This window comes from Syngnathus typhle, linkage group LG14 (assembly GCF_033458585.1).
Source record: "Syngnathus typhle isolate RoL2023-S1 ecotype Sweden linkage group LG14, RoL_Styp_1.0, whole genome shotgun sequence".
In the NCBI taxonomy this organism is placed as follows: Eukaryota; Metazoa; Chordata; class Actinopteri; order Syngnathiformes; family Syngnathidae; genus Syngnathus; species Syngnathus typhle.
This window is the reverse complement of record NC_083751.1, coordinates 4,434,845-4,449,996: the sequence shown is the minus strand read 5'-3', so window position 1 is coordinate 4,449,996 and position 15,152 is coordinate 4,434,845. Positions and strand designations below refer to the sequence as shown.

Here is a 15,152-nt window from a genome sequence, read left to right as displayed (position 1 = left end):
TCTACTATTACTGTTGATCAAGGAAGCTGCTCTGGACAAGAGTAGACGAAGAAGAATTTTACCCTGCCATACCAAACATGTCAGAACCAAAGAAGCGAAAGTTAGAAAGTGAGCATCACTGCTCCCACTGAGTGCAATGCCGTTCCTAATTTAGGTGAGTAAGATATATTCTACAATACTCGTGTGTTAATAAGCATTTATATTCCGGTGCACATGCGACAAATATTAATAATGCACATCAATTCTGTCACTAGCCTGTTTTTGCGTGTTTTCTTGTTAACACACAGAGTACACACCGGACACACAAAATCATCTGATGCGGTTTAGTGAGGCTTTTTACATTGTAAAATAATAACCACGTATAGTAAGCTTTTTTTAGTACAAAGAAAAAGACCATAGGAAGGCTTTTATTACTAAAAAAAAAAAAAACACACCATTTATTGTAAGTTTTTTTTTTAAAGACAATGTATAGTAAGGCTTTTTATAATTAAAAAAAAAGACGTATAGTAAGGCATTTTTATTATTTTAGTAATTTGTTTTGATATTTTTAGTGCTTCGAATAATAACATTTCATGTATTTTGCAACTCCTTCCTGACTACAAGGAAGTAAATTGGGCCTGGTGAGTCTACGACATGGTGACTGAATTTCAACTTTTCTTTTATGCACGCCACTTTTTCCTTACAGCGGTGATAATGGATGCAGGAGGAGAGGAGGACCAACATTTTCTTTCATCAAGTGAAAAATCATTTGAGTACAGTGGTGAGAAGAGGAACAAAGCATGTGCATCAGTATATTTCTTCCTATACATAGCACCAGACTTCATTTTAAAACAAACACACTAGTTTTTAGATTACTCTGGTTAATATTAACTAGTTAGCTGTGTTAAACTTAAACGGCCTTGTGTCTTTTAGAGATTGCCGATGCAGACGAAGAGGGTCTCTTCAACCATTCGGACACGCTCACAAACAGACAGCGTGGAAATGAAGTTAATGTGCGGCCGGCGAAATTAGACTGTAAGTTTTTACGATCATTTCTTTCCCCTCTCATTGGTTGATGTATGTATTTATTTCTCTTTCCTGTTATAAGCTCTGTCCATACATCAGTTGGCTGCCCAGGGTGAGGTCTTACAAGTAGCAGTACAACTAAGTAAAGGTGAGGTTGAACTGACAAAAGTCCATTGTCAGCACAAAATGTTCAGTTTGCCCAGAATTGATGAATTTTGGGTTTATTAGTCCTGGATTCTAATTTGCGCCTGTTTTACAGATATCTCACTCCTGAGCAAACAAGACGAACGGGGCTTCACACCACTTATGTGGGCAGCGGCGTTTGGAGAGAAAACAGTGGTGGACCTACTCTTGGAAAAGGTTAGAGGGCAAGCGGAAGAAGGCTTATCGGGATAATCACTCACGGATGCCGTTGCGATTCAGGGCGCGGACCCTGAAGTAGTTGCGAGGGACCGTGAAAGTGCGCTGACACTGGCTAGTTCCGGAGGCTACGTGGACATCATCGAGGCGCTCCTCAGACGTGGGGTTGATGTCAACACCTATGACTGGGTGGGTGACTTTTTGTGTAGGAGCTGCAATTTGCCGCTGTTGAGCGGATTAAATCCCCATCAACTGTCATTTTTGTTAAATAACTAATCTTCAAAATAGTGTGAGAACAAATCAATTTACTCTTGAACATTCTCCCTCCGGATGTTTTGATTGCAGAATGGAGGAACTCCGCTTCTGTATGCCGTTCGAGGAAATCACGTTAAATGCGTCGAGGCGCTCTTGGGTATGGGCATTTCATTTTTATACATTTGTCTCCTTCTTTACACTAAGCTATCATTTTGTTCTTTTGGAGCCAAAGGAGCCGACATGACCACAGAGTCCGATTCTGGTTACAGCGCAATGGCCTTGGCTGTTGCCCTCGGATACAAAAAGAGTAATTAGAACCTTTCTGCTTGACATCTTTTCATAGTTACTTGCTTATTTCAACACGGTAATTTCTTTTTTCTGTGTGTTGTAGTTCAGAAGGTTTTGGAGGACCATATTCTAAGACTCTACAAGCCAGCATGCCGATAAATTACAGTGACACTGAGAGACTCCTTTTCTTTGTTTTTATCCAAGGCAGTATAATGAACAAAAATATTTTTTTTGCCAACTGTGAAGCAAGATTATTTAGTTTGGCTGTAGAGCAGCAAGAATGGATATAAACAACTTGAAATAAACGTATTTTTTTATGCTGTGCTTTGCTAGAATGATAATTGTATACTTTGTGGGCATTTGAGAGGAATTCAACAGATTAACTGGATGGACATGGTTGAAGTGACATGAGTCTTCATTCATACCTTTTTGGGGGGAAACTTTATGTATCAAAACTACTAGTGGTATCGATACATAGTATCGGTATTGTCTGGGTTTTCTGAGAGGGAATCATTAGCACCGGTTGCAGTGTCAATTCCATAAAAATAAAAACAAAAGCATTCCAGTCCATTTATGCTGTGGCAGCACATTCGTCTTCTGATGTCCTGCATATTTCTTCTCAGTCATGTGGATTTCTCCCCGAGGATGTCCAAAATATAAACAATAATCCTCCCGAAAAAGTCAGTGCTGTCCTCAAATGTTATTTTTATTCTGTTCACGGCGGCCGACTCCTGTATGGGAAAGCAGTGGGTGTGGAATTAAAGAAAAATCTTTTTTTTGCTTTTTAGTCATAAAGCAATCATCAGTTGCGATGACAAACACTCAAATATTACAAACATTACTATTAGGCGCTTATTATAACCCAAATTGGCTGGTAACCAATTCAGAGTGTAACAAGTTACAACCTCCAGTATGTAAAAATAAATAAAAATAAAGGATATCTGAAGAGAGTTGTTGTCCTCTGGGTAAAAATGACTAATTGGTGTGAAGTCTCTATCTACTGAAGAACCTGCAGAGAACAGGAAAGAGAAAACTAAACAAGCAGGGAAGGGATACAAAATAAAAAAGCAAGTTTTGTATTATAGTTCCCTTTGTACGTAAAATATATGGCGATTAAACAAACCAAAAAAAATCAGAGCATAGATGCTACTTTACCTTCCACCCTGCATGTTTTGGCTGAAAAGCCTCCCTGGAACTGAACTTTAAATTCAGACAATCTAACCGACTGGGGGAAGTCCAAAATCAACCACTGACAGTCACCCTATTGAATAAAATAAATAAAAAATAAAAAATAAATAAATAAATAAAAATCAACATGCAAGACTGACAAACTGATTGATCAGATAGAAAGACTTGCCTGGTCTGAGTTCCAGCACGTCTCCTCGTTGCTGTCAAACATGAACTTCTTTCCAAACTGCTTCACATCTCTGTTTAGGACTGAACTCACCCTGCAAATTATCCCGATTTCACGTTATTTTATCATCCTGATACTTTTAAACGTACGTGTGCTTTTTATTTACATACCTGCATTGAGTATCGCCGCATATCAATGAATCGGCCATGTTGATTCTGGGCTTGTGGCACTATTTGCCGTCAAGCAATACGGTGTCGTATTTTTAATGTTTACGACAGACAGTGTCACTTGCCGTTACAATTCGCTACCACTAGATGGGCGTCGGGTGCCGCCAATTACAAAATACGTAAGCCCGCCATTACAAAAACGTAATGGCATCTTTGACTAGTGTGAGCGTATGTGTAAAAAGTTTAACAGTCGTATTTTAGGGACGCGAATTGTTTGCTTCTCTCTAACAACGGTACATAATGAAAAACAAAAAGGAATCAAAAAGGTCACTTTCTTAAACATTCGTGAATGAAGCGCAAGGTAACTGGGCGTAATGCTAAACAAATAGCATCTTCCCGTAGATTTTTCAAATAAGAGTACCTGAGTATTTAATTGTTTGACAATGTTTATTCATCTAAAAAATATTTTTGTACTTTCTACTTACTTCTAAAACAGGTTCATTGGATTCAGCAGCCGGGGTGAGTGATATTTATATTTTCAAGTACTTTGTATTGCCTTGTAAAAGAAGGACTGAAAACGCTAATCAAAATGGAGTCTTTTTTTTTTTAGCATTTTATTTCCAGTGAACAACTTTTTCTTGCTAAAATGAATCTTCTCCATGTTTATGGGAGTTCACTCGGGTTATTTAGCTGGTTTTGCATACACTTGCTTGCACAGCAGCTTCGTAACGTCTTTAAAATTGCAGCCTCACTGAAATAAGCCATAAAGCCGTTATGTAGTGAATCCTCATGAATAATACATAACTTATACCTTTAAATTGTATTAAAGCTGTAGCCGGTTACCACGTCCGCCTCATAATTCAGAGTTGCTGGGATCGATTCCGACTCCGGCCTTCCTGTGTGGAGTTTGCATATTCCCCCCGTGCCTGCGTGGGTTTTCTCCAGAAAAGTGAAATGTTATTAATTAAGTTCTATACATCAATAAACAAAATTGTTATATATTCCAATGACTCTGCAGGCAAAGGTCTGTATGTGTGTTGAAAAGCAAGGATCCTTCAATAGTTTGAAGATGTGCAGTCCTCTCAATATATATATATATTTTTTTCCGCCATCAATAGGAAACTCATAACCCAGGTAAGTTGCCAGGCAACCATTTCAACAACAACAAAAGCTCTGTGCACTGTATTATATGTCTGAAATAAGGTATATATTAGCGAGAGTCATAGAGGTCCTCGAGGGTGTTTTATTTTATGCCAAATTTAAAGACAAAATAGCTGCTGTAATTATTTTTGACTAGCAACGCCGTAAACTTGCCCTGAACTCTTTTCTCAGATAATTGCGATCGTCTCCAATCGTGATGTTTCCTATTAACCCTCTTTTAATTGTCACAGTAATGTGATTTCAAGATTTCCTTCACATCGTCTGTAAAGATGTTTTCTGTCAGTATTTAAGACATACAGTTTAAGAATGACTGCTGTGAAGGTCGCTAAAACAACAAAGCGCTGATATAAAGTCAAATTACAATTTCAATAGCAAGCATGATTAGCCAGCATCAGAATTTCTGGTTTTGGCTGCTGGAAATATTCTTTGATATCTGATCGATTTTTATTTGTTGTCCTCCTAACCTCAACCTGACCTCAACCTCATCTAAACTTTAGATTGAAACAATAATAGACAATTAAACCAATGCTGTTGTTCTTTTTAAATGGATTTGTGCGACTAGATTCAGTGACTATATAAAGTATTGTGTGTGTGTGTGTGTGTGGGGGGGGTTGTTTCTCATGGTCAATGTTTCTTTTAAGACCTCTATAGCTTTTGCTGATGCTCTCAGGGACTTTTTTTTTTTGTATGGCAAGATCCTTGAGTTTTTTTTCTCCGTCCAAATTCCTCTTCGTAGCGTCTTCTTTCCTGAAGTGCGAAGAAATTACATTACATTCTGCTTGGCGAGGTGGAGAAGAGTTTTTCCAGAGTCAAATCGGGACCTTGACTTGACATAGTTGGAATTTTGTCTTGGCAGGATGCTGCATTGTGAATAAAAGAGATTGTTGTCCTACAACGACTAATTACAGTGGAGCCACCATTGTGGAAGGCACCAAAATTATTTGTACACTACATTTATAACGTCTGTTGTGAGCTGTTGATTTTTAGTGTAATTACACTGTTGGCCACAAGATGGTGGCATACTATTCAAGGCAATTGTGTGTTGGTGAGGGGTGTGGTCAGAGAGAGAGACACACACACACGCAGATTTTCAGTGCTTCAAAAAGTAGTATACTGGACCAGAAAAAGATGTTTAACTTCAGGATTGCTGTTTGGAACACGACTACACGTATTTAAATTGGATTTAGTCAATCTGTCTAATGATTAAGCACAAGCTCAGCTGCCTAAAGCCACAGATGGCATTCTGGTCGAAAGTGTATGTGGGGGAATTAGAGCATCCCGATGGGTAAATGAGCCAATTGTGGAGTGGGGAAAAGGAAGACATGCAGAGAGACAGAGAGAAGGAAAAAAAAAAACGTGAAGCACATCTGCCAAACCATTGCAGACATTAACACCGTATTTTTGTTTGTTTTTTTCTTCCTTCCTCTCTCGGTCTTGCTCAGCTCCGTGTTGAAATTTTCCGCTCCAGTTTGAGTGAGGCTCTTTAATTAAATCATTAAAAAGCAGCACGTTTGCACAATATGCACCGCTGCCTTCATTACAAAGCACAATCACTTGTAATTTATTCACTCACCGTGCGGGATGGATGTGATTCTCTGTCTGTGAGATCACTTTCTTGTCGCCTTGTAAAAGGTGGCGAGGCGCACCACCAAGGTATTAAACGACTTTTCTTGTTTTTGGATTTATTTTGCGGTGGAAAAAACAACATAAAGCTCAGCTTAACTTTGACTATCTTATCTAAATGAGCTCAGCCGTCTTTGTCTTGTGTCTCTTACCTTGCCCAAATATAATGGTTGAGTTCAATTTGGATAATCTTCACATCTCCCTCCATGATGCTTGCTTCGCACAGTGGCCTCTGCACTCCGCTTTACAGCATAGCGGTGGGCTGCCAGGTTCGAGTGCGCTCGACAAAAATAACTCTTCTTTCAAAATGAATAGCAGACGCTCTTGAACATATTTTCAGACAGAAACAGGATTTGTCAAAGCTCACGGAGTTCAAGTCCAACTAAAGACTTTCATATGTTTCCAAGGTAGTTCCAAGTCATAACTTTGGTGACTCCGACGTAGAAGACACATCATCATCTTCTTCTGCAGATGAAGAAAAGGTCAGTCACAAATAACAATTTGTATGGTGTAAAAAAAAAAAGCATGACATTAACAACCTAATAGGATTTTCCCGTCGTTATCCATGAGCAGCCGCAACAGGCAGATGTTGCGTATATTAGCGAGTAATTAGCCAACATTTAGCTGCTAAAGAGGCAGATGTTCCCCTCTGGAGTTTGCGGTGAGTAAAACAACTTGAACTGGAGTTTTACTTTCAGGGCTGTATTTTTGGGTCAACGAAAGCCAGTAAACAAGTTGGCTGTATTCACACCCACTACGGCGCAAACGCAGGTTTCCAACTGAGAAAGAAAAGCCCCGAAATGTTTACCAAGGTGGGTATCTTATAAGAACTCCGAAAGCCACCAATCCGTCAAAAATTGCAGCCAGTTCATTATCAGTTCTGTGATGTTATTACGTCCGTATTGTTTTCCCGAAAATTAAACGGAAATGTCAGCGATACACGCCAATATCAGCGACAAAACACTCAAGCATGAAATTGCATTCCGATAAGTTTGGCCGTCAAACAAATTAGTCTTGGGGGAAGCTTTTGAGGATCATCATCTGTTAGTAAAATCCCGTTGGCCAGAGATGACGACGCTATGCATCCAAAGACGCTTTCATGACCACCTCGGCTTTGAACGCATTTAATGACAGAAAAAGATTTTCTTTTAGGATTGCACGCTTCATTTTCACCTCTTGCAATCTGACAGGCGCCAACTACTTTGACTCTGCCGCAATTAAAAAGAGCCCATCAATGGCTTTCATGTTGGCTTGCCCCTCGCGCTGACAATCAGCGTGCCGTGGGTGTCTGACGAGGTCAAGTACTGCTGACAGATGTGCGGAGGTACTCGCGTGTCAGCTTAGTTGTTTTCTGCACGAGCGTGCTTGAAGGGGCGAGATGTAGCGCACAGTGTGTTGAGCTTCCGTCAAATGGGCTGCCTCTTTAATCTGTCTCGACAGCTTTGTAATTGGACCGCTTCTTGAAGGTTAGGAGGATGCATGTGGAGAAAACCATTTTAAATGCACCTTCTGGGTCCAAAAGGTCTCGCTCCCTCACAATCAGGTTTTATTTTGAGTGGCTGTGTGAATGGCAGCGGGAACGGATTTTTCCATTTCAATTCTATTTCTACTTTCATTCCGTCCTCATTGTTCTGCCCACCATCTTCATGTGGTCTTCTGAAGCACCCCCCCCCCCCCCCTCGTCTCTTGAGAACACAGCTCCGGAGATGAACTCCAGCAGACAGGTGCCTCGCCGCTCGGAATGACAATTTGCCTTTTGGAAATCAGCCTGGGGCTCTGTTGTGTTCCTTGCGATTGAGTTAGTCTTACAGCAGACATTGGACAAGACACCCCCCCCCCCCCCTCCCTCCACGTGCCCCCTCAACCCGCCTCCCGTGAACCTTTTCACGTTAAAGCTTAAAACTGGAAGCCGGTTCAAGAAGAAAACGTGCATTCTCGATTTAGTTTGGGGAAGAAGAGGCAAAGGCGAAAGACAAAGAGACTTTGGCGAAGACAATCCACAATTCATGTGGGACTACTTCTGCTCTTTGTAGTCCAGTCCAGTGGGGGGATGTGTGTGCGTGTGCGTGTGCACCGCCTTGTTAACTCCACACAACCTTCCGGCACTTTGTGTCAAATCAACATTGTTTTAATCGCATATGCGCACGCGGCCTCTCTCTACTGTGCGTATCACCCCATTTAGCTTTTTTTTTTTTTCTTTTCCCCCTCCGCACATAATAGCCTGGCATGAGGTGTTTAAAGCAAGCCAAAGAATATGTTGTTTATGCTCGAATGCTTTTCATCCTCCCCGCCTCATTTAAGTACACGAATGCAACATTTGTAGCTCCGAGGAGCGTGGAATATAGCACCATCGGCTCTTGAGAAAAGAGAGGGGGGGAAAAAAAAAATCCCCGCTGTGAGTAGGCTCAAAAATGGAAAGCTTTTTCCTAGCTGGCTTTCATGGAAGGGATTTTAAGAGGAGACAAAAAATAGCTCTCTTCACTTTAAAAGAAGTCTATCACTGCGAGGCTGTCGGCCGCCTTTTTTTTTTTTTTTCCTGAAGGCCAGTTAATCAGGGAAAGGTGGCAGGGGGCGGGGATAAAGGCTCATTAGAGCGCTCTCGCTAGCCGTCATTAGCATACGTTTACACAACCTGGCAGCCGGCTGCAGACGTAAACTTTGCCAGGAGTCGTTTCTGGCAGGAAAACGTGTCCGGAGGCATCGCCCCTTGTCTCGTTTATTACTTTGAAGCTCCTGCTTGGTAGCGCTCGGAAATACCTGCTCGGATTGGAGTTTTTCATGTGTCAAAATGGCCGACGAAATCGGGCCGTTGGTCGTTCAGAGCTTCCGAATCCGTAAAATCATCTTTGGCATGCCACAGAGGGAAAATCAACTTTTCTTCTATCTAGGTTGAGGATCACATTCTTTTTTTCTCTCTCCATTTTTTTTTTTCAATCAGCGTTCCCATTCAGAACCTTGTTAAATGGGCCGTGGCTGGCAGAAATAGCAGTTTGTTTTCATTTTACCTGTTTGGGAACTGATTTGAAGAGAACATGAGAAAATGATATTCCACCGGTAGATATGGCCGCCGCGCGACATTGATGTATTACTTGGGCGGCCGACACTCGCTCGCAACTTCGCCGGTAATTGAGTTTGGAGGCGTGCACTTGCGAGAGTGCAAGAAAGCCTGACGTATTATTTAAAAAAAATATATATATATATGGCTTATTTGTGCAAATGCTCTTTTATAGAATTGTGTTTGACTTGAGAAGCTTAGCAAGAAGAAGGACTGCTTCTTTTGTTGTTAAATCGTCCTCTAAACTCCGTTTATTTGATCATTTTGCCTCCAGTGGGATTTGCGACTTGGGTGGCTTTTCAAATGTTCTTCCTCTGAGTCAGACTTTGGAATTTTCCAGCTTCCCACTTGTTTGGAACATAGCATCATTTCAAGGATTATGAATAATTACCTCATTCGCAATGCAGAAAATTACTAGCTTTGTTACATTTACCTCCATGTTGGTAGAAGCTTAGGGAGAACAAAAAAACTCCCTAAAGAAAGCACAAAGCTCCGTGACACTCTTCTCCCTTCCCCTGCGAATCTTGACATTTATTCTCCAATGACATCATTAGAGTCGGAAAAGCTGGAGGCGACCATATGGACGCCGCGACTGCTCGGCTCGCTCCGTAATTTAAATAAGTGTGTTGACGGAGTTTGTGCGTATGTGTGTGTGTACTATACATAATTTTAAAAGGCATTCCAGTCTCAGACAACCAGTTTGCTCAAGTTGCCCATTAGCACCTCATTTCATCATCTAAAAGATTTAATGAAAAAAAGAAATGGCTTTCTTCACAACAGTCTAAGTTGAGGTGTGCTGCTGGAGTGACAAGGTAAAAGGGGTGACTGGATGAAAGACGCGGGCCGGTTCTTATTCGCCGAGGTGATGGACAGATTGGCAGACGAGGTCGGACAGGAGTCTCAGCGGACTATGATGTTTGCAGATGACGATGTGATCTGCCGTGAGAGTTGATGGGAGACAACCTCGAGAGGTGGCGGGGATGAGGAACGGAGGTCAGTTGTGGAGGAAAGCGTTAAATGATATTGACTCCGTGTATGTGTGTGTGTGTGTGTGTCATCCAGCTAGGCTACAACGGGTTGAGAGGAAACATGCCGGATTGGGACGGCGGAACGGGATTGAACGCAACAGACGACTCGTGTTCCGTTTCATCGGCGTCATCCATCAAAGTCCATTTCTGCCTCTCGTGGTGCATTAAGTGTATTAACGCCCGCTGTGGACATCCACAACGTCTCCGTCCTGTCATCACTTTGCTGCCCTCATCTCGCCATTTGCACTGTAAGTCACACAATAAATGAAGAGCGCGTGCGGCAGTCGGGGGATTGTTGGTGGGATGTCGACAGCGTGACGAATCCCTTTTTACCTACTCGACCTAACATAGTGGAGCGGGAAAAGTAGAACACAAGCTGTAAATCGCGTTTGGCTTGCATCATTAAAATGGACGCAGCCTTGAAATATCTTTGGCGGAAGGATTTTTTTGGCGATATTATATCTCATCAAGTCTAAAAGCATGTCCAAGTCACATTAGCGCTGGCCTTCTTCCAAAGCATAACAGTTCATTCTTTAATTTCCCCATCATCTGTCGCTCCACCCCCCCCCACCCCCCGGCATTTTTGCGCACTTCCGTGATTCCGTAATTAGTTATCACTGTTTACTTCAGAAGTGGGCGTAGCGATAAGACAATACTGGTCCAAAAGAGGTATGTTGTGAAACTAGCATGAAATAAATAACAACAACAACAAAAAATCTGATATTATGATGATATTTAGCGGTAATATCACGAGACGATGAGTCACTCGAGCAAGTCGATTTCAAATGTCAGTCGGTTTCATTGTTATTGTTAGAAGCACATTATGTTCATCAAATTTTATCTGGATAAGATTCGACGCAACAGCTCCCCTTCTGTCCTCTTTGTTTGCGAGACATGCCACAAGGCATTATGTCAGTTATTTTATTTGGGGGGGAGAGAGAGGGGGAAAAAAAAGAAAAAGCCTTTTGTCTACTGCACATATTGTGCTCGCACTCCAGATGGAAACGTCAATAAACGGCGAGCCAAATGTGCTCAAGCTCACTTTCAAGTGCATTTATAAGAAATAATTTGAGCATGCGTGAAAACACAAAACAACTCAAGGTCTCATCTTTTTTAAAGATTTTTTTTTCTGACTGCTACCATATTTGGATCGCGCTTAATAGACATTCAGTATGCTCAGTTGTGAGAAATTAAATACACAAACCATAAAACACGACTGCAACCAATCACCATCGCGGCTGAGCCTTTAGCGTCCTCCATAATTCCTCCCCCCCACTGGCCTCCGTCTTGCCCTCTAAGCTCCGCCCCCACCCTCCACCAGCAGGTAATCTAGCCCTTCAATCAGGCGACGGATGACAAACGGCCGAGTGCATTTGTCGATTGCCTTTTAGTGCCCGTGTGTCGTATGCAGGTCACTCAGCTGCGGAGTCGCCATCAGCGCTCCTAACCACAAAAACCTCAAACCGCATTTTTTTTTTTTTTTTTTTACCACACCCGACTCCCTCGCCGTTGCTCATCTGTGTTTTTAGCCACAAGCCAATTTAATAAAATATGCCTCCAATTATCCAAGAGCGTATCCTTTTTCTGCCTTTTTGCCCAATTAGCCCGCTCAACCTGCACCTTGGGGGGGAGGGTGGGTACACTTTTGCAATGACAATTACATTGTTATTGACCTGTAATCCACTATAATTGATTCGAATGACATATCTTAGCAAAGCGGGTTTTATCGCTGCCTTTGTTCAAGGTTGACTTGATTTTACTGCTCTTTAATTGACCTTGTTGGTGCCCGGCAGACAAGCAAGTCCAGCTCATCTCTCGTCGCTTTCCATCGTGGCCTTTACGCTCAAAGTAAACTTGATTCTTTTTCCTCCAACATAAAACCTCTCAGGGACAAACGTGATTAATTATTCCAGTGGGATTCATGGGTGACTAGACGGTATTTTTAATAAGCCCCTCTCTCTGCGTTTTGTCTAATTAAGGATTCGGAAAATGTCATCAACAGCAGCCAAAGGACGCTTCCAAGCCATGCGTGGAGTTTGAAACTCCAACCGCCGCAGCAAATATGCGTTTCATCCCAGTGCGATGGTCTGACTACACAAAATAAACCCAAAGAGCCATGTGATCAATAGACCTTTTGAAAACGTATTATTTTGAGCACTTTCTCCCTTGTTTGGTGGTTCAAGAAGGGCAGACAGCGCTTCAAAACAAAGCTGCACTTTCATGGCTTTAACCTTTTAAAATGAAATGAATCGAAATAATCCCCCCCCCCCCCCCCCCCCGCTAAATGTATTTAAGTAAAGTAATCACTCGATCAGCACCGCGGACAGCTCCGGATCCTAACTGGATGTTAAATGTTTCACGTGAGCATTAGCGCGTTTTGTTAGCTGAAGATAAATGGCAATGAGAACAAAATCTTGAAGAGAGAGGAACAAAAGCCGGCGCCTGCATGCACGCACACACACGGGCCGGGCCCTCTTGGGGGATCATTATACTTGCGATGCTTCAAAGCGCCGCCTTGCTTTAGATGACGTCACGTTCTGCCGGATCTTTTAACCGAAGCGCTCTTCCAACTCTTTTTGTCGTCACGATAAACAATAACGACATATTTTTTGTGTACAGTCAATAATTTGATGATTACATACTTGATTGGACGTCAAGCTGATTGCAGCAGGCCAATTTCATCATTACAAGACATGATAAGACTTGACCAAATTTCATGATTCAAGCTTAAAGGCAGCAACTTGTAATCTATAAACCCCCCCTCCCCTTTTTTGTAAGCACCCCTACACCGCCCCCATCTCCTCCCCCTCATTAGAATACTGCAGCGCGCTCTTTTGTTCAGTAGCGCTCAGCTGCTGGAGAGGTGAGCACCGCTCCGGAGCTCCTCATCACCACTCACTCTCCTCTTCCAGGAGTCACCCACGGACACCTCTTTACGGATAAAGACCAACAACGAGTGTCGCTGTGTTTTTATTTTTTTTTTCCCTCGACACACATTTTTATTGACTTTTTTTTTTTGGATGCCCTGCAGCTCTCTACCACTTGCAACGCATCCAAAGGCTTCAGGAAGGCTGTGAGCATCATCGCGCTGCATTCCTCTGGACCGGACCTCACCTCTGCCGGAAGGTGAGTTTGCCACTGAGAGATGTTTAGGACATAATTATATATTGTGCAAAGATTGTTTGGTAGTATGTTGTTCTGCACCCAAAAAATATTATGACACTTTTTAAGTCCCTTTAAAACTTGACATTACAATATGCAGATTCCATATTTTTCTATGTCTTTGATTATTTAACCAAACTTATTCAGATCATTCATGACATGCTGAAAAGTCACATTCCCCAAATTCATATCTTTTCAGAATTCCACATTTTCCTAAATCAATGCGGATTTAGAAAAAAAAACATTGTGCCGAATCCTTCCACAGTTCTCAAAATTAAACCAGTCCAACAATCATATCCAGCGCATTTAAGACATCTGGGCCACCATTAATTAATTAATCAATCAATCAATCAATAATTTTTTTCAGTTTTCAATTTTTCCTTTCTGAAAAATGAATCCCACTGAAATGAATGTAGATATTTTGCAAATTTAACTCCTGCTTCCATTTCCTCTACTTATTCAAACAATGTCAACTTGAAAATGTTCAGTCACATTTTTTCACACTTTCACAAATTTACCTGCACATTTCTTGACCAATTCAAAACATCCCAACTCCAAAATATTTTGTTCATTCACAACACTTGCTTTTTATTCTCAGATTAGCATCCTTGTTGTTAGCATGATAGCATTTGAGCAGCTCTCATTAGAAATCGAAACCTCATTGACCACACTAATTGTCATGATAACACGACTATGGTTAAGTCATTTTACATTTCCCCAAGTTGCACTTTCTACATTCTCTTACAATTTCCTCTCTTATACCGAATTGCAATTCACCGTCAGCTCTTCAGCCCAAATTTGACCAGAAGTTTCTTTCTAGTTTTGCGATGTCATTAGACTGAGAATGTCAAGTGAAAGTGAAACTTGACACATTTCCTTCCTCTTGGGCTGTGATGTTTACTTGTGTCCACCTCCCGTGTCCTTACTAATGACCCAAGCCCGAATCTCCAAATCGCCTGGCTCCATCGATCAGGATTTCATTTGAATCGTGCCTGCTTGAGCAGCCATGTGTGGGCCTTTGTGTGTTAGTGACCTATCAGTATCATTACGTCCCGCTTCTTCAGGCCTCATGCATATTGTAGAAGGTCCCGGCTTTTGCCTTTGTCCGGCTTTTGTTCATGCTGTGGATCACAAGCTCTGTCCTTTTATGTCTTTGTTTTCCCCCAAATCTGTTCTTTTGTGCCATAGAGCCCCCCCACCCGCCGTTTTTATATTTTCCGGATGAGTAATCGCTGATTTCGGTCTTGTGGTGACACCTCAAGAGGACTTGTTCTTCCTCCCTTTCCGTCCTCTTCTTGAGTCTTTATAGCGTTGTTATCTACTCCTCTCATGAGGTTGCCGATGTCCCCTTTTTCTTCAACGATGCCACGTTCTGGCCGGCTGAGCTAAGCGCAGTTCGGACGCAGACAGAGCGATTCAATTTTACACTTGAGTCAGGGCCAAGCACGTGAGCGGAAATCAAAGTTTTCTTTTCTACAAGGGAAAGTGCTAATCTAGTCATCTTCACTAAAGCCGTATGCTGCAATACGCACGCCAGGCCTGTAGGCAGCGCTGTCACTTTCAGATTAAACTATCATCGAAACTTTCTCAATTGCTTTTCAGCTCAAATCACGTCCGCGCCGCAGATCGAAGATGGAAAATGAGCGCGTTACCATGCAAACAAGACAAAATATAAAAATCCCAAAGGAATTCCA

General features: G+C 41.9%; 2 protein-coding genes across 2 annotated transcripts; one reads left to right on the top strand and one right to left on the bottom strand.

Annotated features, from left to right (window-relative positions):
* The first annotated feature begins 11 nt into the window (after positions 1-11).
* On the top strand, positions 12-2,232 carry rfxank (regulatory factor X-associated ankyrin-containing protein). The gene is made up of 9 exons (XM_061297326.1): positions 12-154; positions 686-760; positions 913-1,014; positions 1,088-1,153; positions 1,265-1,365; positions 1,429-1,554; positions 1,711-1,777; positions 1,847-1,927; positions 2,012-2,232. Exons 2-9 carry the CDS (start codon positions 694-696, stop codon positions 2,065-2,067), a joined length of 666 nt encoding a protein of 221 aa, XP_061153310.1. The 5' UTR covers positions 12-154; positions 686-693; the 3' UTR covers positions 2,068-2,232.
* On the bottom strand, positions 2,089-3,512 carry nr2c2ap (nuclear receptor 2C2-associated protein). The gene is made up of 5 exons (XM_061297330.1): positions 3,433-3,512; positions 3,266-3,356; positions 3,064-3,169; positions 2,850-2,917; positions 2,089-2,654 (listed from the first exon to the last, which is right to left on the bottom strand). The coding sequence occupies exons 1-5, from the start codon at positions 3,468-3,470 to the stop codon at positions 2,532-2,534; spliced, it is 426 nt and encodes a 141-aa protein (XP_061153314.1). The 5' UTR covers positions 3,471-3,512; the 3' UTR covers positions 2,089-2,531.
* Positions 3,513-15,152: the final 11,640 nt, after the last annotated feature.